At 57.2% G+C, this 4982-nt stretch overlaps 1 protein-coding gene across 3 annotated transcripts in view; it reads left to right on the forward strand.

The window, feature by feature from the left end:
- Window positions 1–4982, forward strand: part of Ttc25 (tetratricopeptide repeat domain 25) — an 11069-nt gene that overhangs the window by 3839 nt on the left and 2248 nt on the right. For all 3 annotated transcript variants that reach the window (XM_010635490.3, XM_010635487.3, XM_010635488.3), the window contains 3 exons: window positions 46–253; window positions 2221–2307; window positions 3470–3666. In XM_010635490.3, the coding sequence (XP_010633792.1) occupies window positions 46–253; window positions 2221–2307; window positions 3470–3666 (492 nt within the window). The remainder of the gene's footprint in view (window positions 1–45; window positions 254–2220; window positions 2308–3469; window positions 3667–4982) is intronic.

Genomic DNA, 4982 nt, shown 5'->3' on the forward strand with positions numbered 1-4982 from the left:
GCGGGCACGGGGCGGGACCCGAGCCTCGGCCCCGCCCTCCCCCAGTGCTGAGCAGCGGCAGCGCCGAGAGCAGCCTGCAAAAGGCGGAGAAAGTGCTGAAGAAGGTGCTGGACTGGGGCCGCGACGAGGTGCCCAACAGGGATGAGCTGCTGGGCAGCCTGCACAGCTGCATCGGGAATGCGCAGCTGGAGCTGGGGCACACGGTGGCCGCGCTGCAGAGCCACCGCCGCGACCTGGAGATCGCTCAGGAGCAGTGAGTCCCCAGCCCTTTTTAGGATTTTTTTTTTGTTTTTTTGGTCCCGGGGATTGAACTCGGGTCCTTGCGCTTGCGAGGCAGGCCACCGAACCGCTGAGCTAAATCCCCAGCCCCCTTTTTAGTTTTAAAAAAAGTTTTCTTTCCTTGTCCGGTACTGGGGATTGAACTCAGGATCTTGCTCTTGCAAGACTACTGTGGTGCCACTGAACTAAATCCGGGACCCAAGTTTTTTAAATTTTGAGGGAGAAAAAAAAATTTTTTTTTTGAGACAGGGTCTCACTTTGTAGTCAGGCTGACCCTGAACTCATGGCAATCCTCCTGCCTTAGCCTCTTGAGTTCCGGGATTACAGTCGTGAACCACCATGCCTGGCAAAAATTTTTTTTGATTGTGTTGCTAAGTTGCCCAAGCTGGGCTCAGACTTGAGGTCCTCCTGTCTCAGCCTCCCAGCCCAGTATTTTTATTCTTGCGTGATCTCAACAAGCATGCAGCACCAGACATGCTAGCTCCTGCCAGCATAGGGGACACAGCAGTGACCAGACACTGAGTCAGTTCCCAGCAGATGTCAACCCAAAGCTCCTGCAGTGGATCACGGGGACTGAGAGAGGCTTTCCGGGCCTGGAGGTGGCTTCAAGGTGGCACTGAGTGGGTGGGGGACCAGGTCCCATAAGCACTGTGACACTTCTGTCATCACAGCCCTCGGGAGGCTGAGGCAGGAGGTTTGCAAGTCCAAACCCAGCCTGGGCAGCTTAGGAACTTAGCAAGATCCTGTCTGTAAAAAATAAAAAGTGCCGGAGATGTAGCTTAGCTCACAGGCCCTGGGTTCAATCTCCAGTACAAATAACAATGAACAAATAAAAACAAATGACCAAAACCTGACAGCATCCAGCCCAGGTGGAAGGGACACTGATCCCAAGGTTGTGGGCAAGAACCGGGGACAGCGGGCTACACCCCCAGCATGGCGTAGGGGCCTGGGGACAGCATGCAGTGGAACCAGGACCTGCTTAGCAACCCAGTAGCACTGGGCCTCCCAGGGGCTGTGGTTTCCGGGACACTGCCTCTCCCGACCCCACCTCCCCAGTCCCACTGTCCCTGCAGCCCCTAGGGAGGACACGCTGCCCCCCAGCCTGAATTTCGGGTGACCCTCCATGGGGTCTCTGGCTCTGCCCTCCCGGGCTCAGCTTTGGCCTCTGTTGAGTGGGACAGAGACCCTGGGCCAAGATAGCGGAGCAGATGCGGAGGCTGTGGGTCTCAGTTTCCAGTCTCCTGAGCTGAGCAGATCTAGGCTGTGTGATGCTGCCTCGGGCCACAAGGACCCGGCTCTTCAGCCCTGCAGCTCAGGGTCCCTGCTCTCCTGCCCACCCCAGCTCTCCACCCCTGCAGGGACACTGGTCAGAAGCCCACTCCCCTCCCTCCCTGCCGCCCACCTGCTCCCCTTGTGTGCCTCTGGGTCCTCAGGGACAACTGGGTCACCGCGTCTCCCAGGACAGGCCCTGAGCTGAGGCCAAGGGAAGGATAAGCCCAGGCCGGGGAGAGCCTGTGCCGAGCCAAGCCCTCCAGTGCCCGCCCTGGACAGTGATGCCTGCCCTCCCCCTGCCCAGCTGCCTCCTGCCCCTGGCCAGACCTGGGGCACATACTGTGACCTCTGCACAGACACTTGGGAGGCTGAGGCAGGAGGATCACTGGGAGGGAGTCTGCAAACCACAGCCTTCTTGGCCTGGGCCCATCCTCCTCCAGCTCAGGCCCAAGTCCTGAGGCCCAGGGTTTGTTTTTTGTTTGTTTTTTTGTTGAGACAGGCTCTCACTGTGTAGTTCAGGCTGGCCTCAAATGAACAGTGATCCTCCTGCCTCAGCCTCCCAGGTGACAGGCATGCGCCACCACTCAGAGGCCAGGGTTTTGTCTCCTCTGCTTTCCCTGTGCAGAGGCGCAGATTCCCGCTGAGTGGCTTGCTCCTCCGCTCCCACAGCAACCTCCCTGACGCAAAATCCAGGGCCCTGGACAACATCGGCAGGGTCTTCGCCCGCATCGGGAAATTCCAGCAGGCTATCGACACGTGAGTGAGGGGACGGGGCAGCCCCTGTGCCTGGCGCTCTGGCCCTGCCAGCCCTGGACGCCACTTTATTCTCAGCCTCAGCTAAGCGAGATGAGGTGACAGAATGAGGGTTTCCTTGGGTTTCCCAGCAGCCGGCCGGGGTGGTCCACGCCTGTAATGGGATCACCAGTCTCACAGAAGTCAGCCGAACTCCCTGTGTCCTCTAAGGGCGATCTGGCCTCTTTTCTCCCTGGGGATTGGAACTGCAGCTTCGGAGTTGGTTTTTGCCAACACAGGACCCTTAGGCTGTTGCCCCCAGGGAGATGCGTGACTCTGGTCAGGTGGACAGGGTCCGCTTGGCCCTGGGGAACCTTGGAGCCCTGGGCTTCCTGGGGAGATGCTGTCCTGGCCGCTGTGGCCCTGTGTGACCTGCTTTCCCGTCTCAGTGTCTGTGTGCATTCACCCTTAGTAGCTCCTTACCCAAAACTGCTTCACAATACTGATGTGTGTGCTGTCTAAATGCCAATCTGAGATACAGAAGAGGGGTGGCAGAGCTGGGTGAGTTGGCAAGCACCCGAGTCCCAGCACTCCGGGATGCTGAGACAGGAGGGTCACAAGTTCAAGCCCAGGCTGGACAACTTTGGCACGGTCCTACCTCAGCATGAATTAAGAGGCTGGAGATGGAGCTCAGTGTGAAGGGTCTGAGTTCAGTCCCCAGGGCTGAAGAAAGAAAGAAAGAAGAAAAGTAGCAGAATAAAGTAGTACTGCTATTTAAAGACAAGTAGTAAGTCTACTCTTTTGTTGATAGTTTTGTTTTTCCTTCTAAGGTTTTTCCTCCCTCGATTTTTCTCTCTTAACTACACACACACACACACACACACACACACACACACATCTGTATATCTATATCTATATATATTTTTTTGAGACAAAGTCTCCCTGTGTAGTCCAGGCTGGCCTTGAACTCACTGTGTAGCTCAAGCTGGCCTCATACTCACAGAGAGCCTCCTGCCTCAGCCTCCTAGAGTGCTGGGATTGAAGGCCTATGCCACCACGCCCAGCACTTTGGTTGTTTTGCTCTACGTTCATGCTGCCCGCTTGCCCTGGCCTGGCGCTGCAGCAGCTTCCCTTCTGCCCCTGGGCTGGGCAGGAGTGGGGGAAGCGCTGACTTGGTTTCCCCCAGGTGGGAGGAGAAGATCCCCCTGGCCAAGACTGCGCTGGAGAAGACCTGGCTGCTGCACGAGATCGGGCGCTGCTACCTGGAGCTGGACCAGGCCCTGCAGGCCCAGTACTATGGCGAGAGGTCACTGCAGTATGCTGAGGAGGAGGGCGACGTCGAGTGGCAGCTGAACGCCAGTGTCCTGGTGGCGCAGGCGCAAGGTAGCTCAGAGCTGTTCAAGCTCCAGCAGGGTAGAGCAGAGCACCTCTGTGGGCCTAGCTGCTGAGGACGCTGAGGCAGGAGGATCTCTTAAGTGCAGGAGTTCCAGGCCAGCCAGACTGAGTCTCAGAACATAAGTGCAAAACACAAATAAATCATCAGAGTTACTCTTCCTGTAAGGTGGGAACAGGGAAGTGGCACGGAAAACTGCTAGTTACTCTCTGCATAAAGACCGAGGGAGAGGAATGTGCGTAGTTTGGCCAGTGGCAGTTGGGGTTGGGAAATGAGGCTGTTATCTGTCTACTTCCATCCTGCTAAGGTCAGATCAGCAGTGGGGACCACTGCAGTGACACAGGACGTTAGTGTCAGTGACTCCACTTGGACAGGCTGGCCTTGAACTGAAAGCGATCCTCCTGCCTCAGCCTCCCGAGTGCTGGGATGACAGGTGTGCGCCTCCATGCCTGACTCGGCTCTGCATTTGAGCTGGTCTGGTTGGGGCATAGTGGGAGCTCAGTCCTAAAGGTGGCCCGTCATCATTTTTATGGAACATGTTCCCCTCCCTGATACCAGGGTTGGATCCCTGGCCCTGGTACACACTAAGTAAACGCTCTGCCAACGAGCCACACCCCTTAGCCCTTTTAAAATTTTGACAGGGTCGTACTAAGTTAACCCATGCTGACCTCAGACTTGAGGTCCTCCTGCCTCAGCCTCCTGAGCGGCCCTGGCAGGTTGCCAGCGTCTGTGCTAGCCTCCCTAGGTATGCAGCCAGCAGCCCTAGGGTGTCAGGCAGTGTAGAGGAGCCGGGTGTGACAGTCGTGTGTAATCAGGACCGGGCCGGACAATGGTGCTCCGAGGTCCGCCGGTCCTTGTGTGTGGGAGGACGTGTCTGAGCCCCGCATTGTGACCTCGGTTTCAGATTCCGACTCAGTCCCTCTCCTTTTTAAGTTGACTTAGGAACACAGCCTTCAAAGGAATAGCTGGGAGGAGTGGAATGTTTTTAACTTTTGTTTTTTGAGATTGAACCTGGGGCTTTCGCACTGAGCCGCACACGGGCCTTTTCCTTTTTTTATTTAGAGTCAGGGTCTTGGTAAGGTGCAAGATGCCCATGAGGGGCTGAACTCGGCACCCTCCTTCCCTCAGCCTCCCCAGTAGCTGGGATCCCAGCCGGGCCCCCCACACCTCTCTGGTTTTGAAATTGCGGGATGAGCATTACGGAGCAGGGGTTTCCCAACCTTGGGAACCCGAGAGCTGACCTGGGCCTGCGCTGGGGACCCAGGCCGGGCCAGACCCCGCCATGGCGGCGCGGGGCGGGGCTGGG

This window comes from Fukomys damarensis, unplaced genomic scaffold, assembly GCF_012274545.1.
Source record: "Fukomys damarensis isolate Sample0158 unplaced genomic scaffold, DMR_v1.0_HiC HiC_scaffold_13, whole genome shotgun sequence".
Taxonomy (NCBI): Eukaryota; Metazoa; Chordata; class Mammalia; order Rodentia; family Bathyergidae; genus Fukomys; species Fukomys damarensis.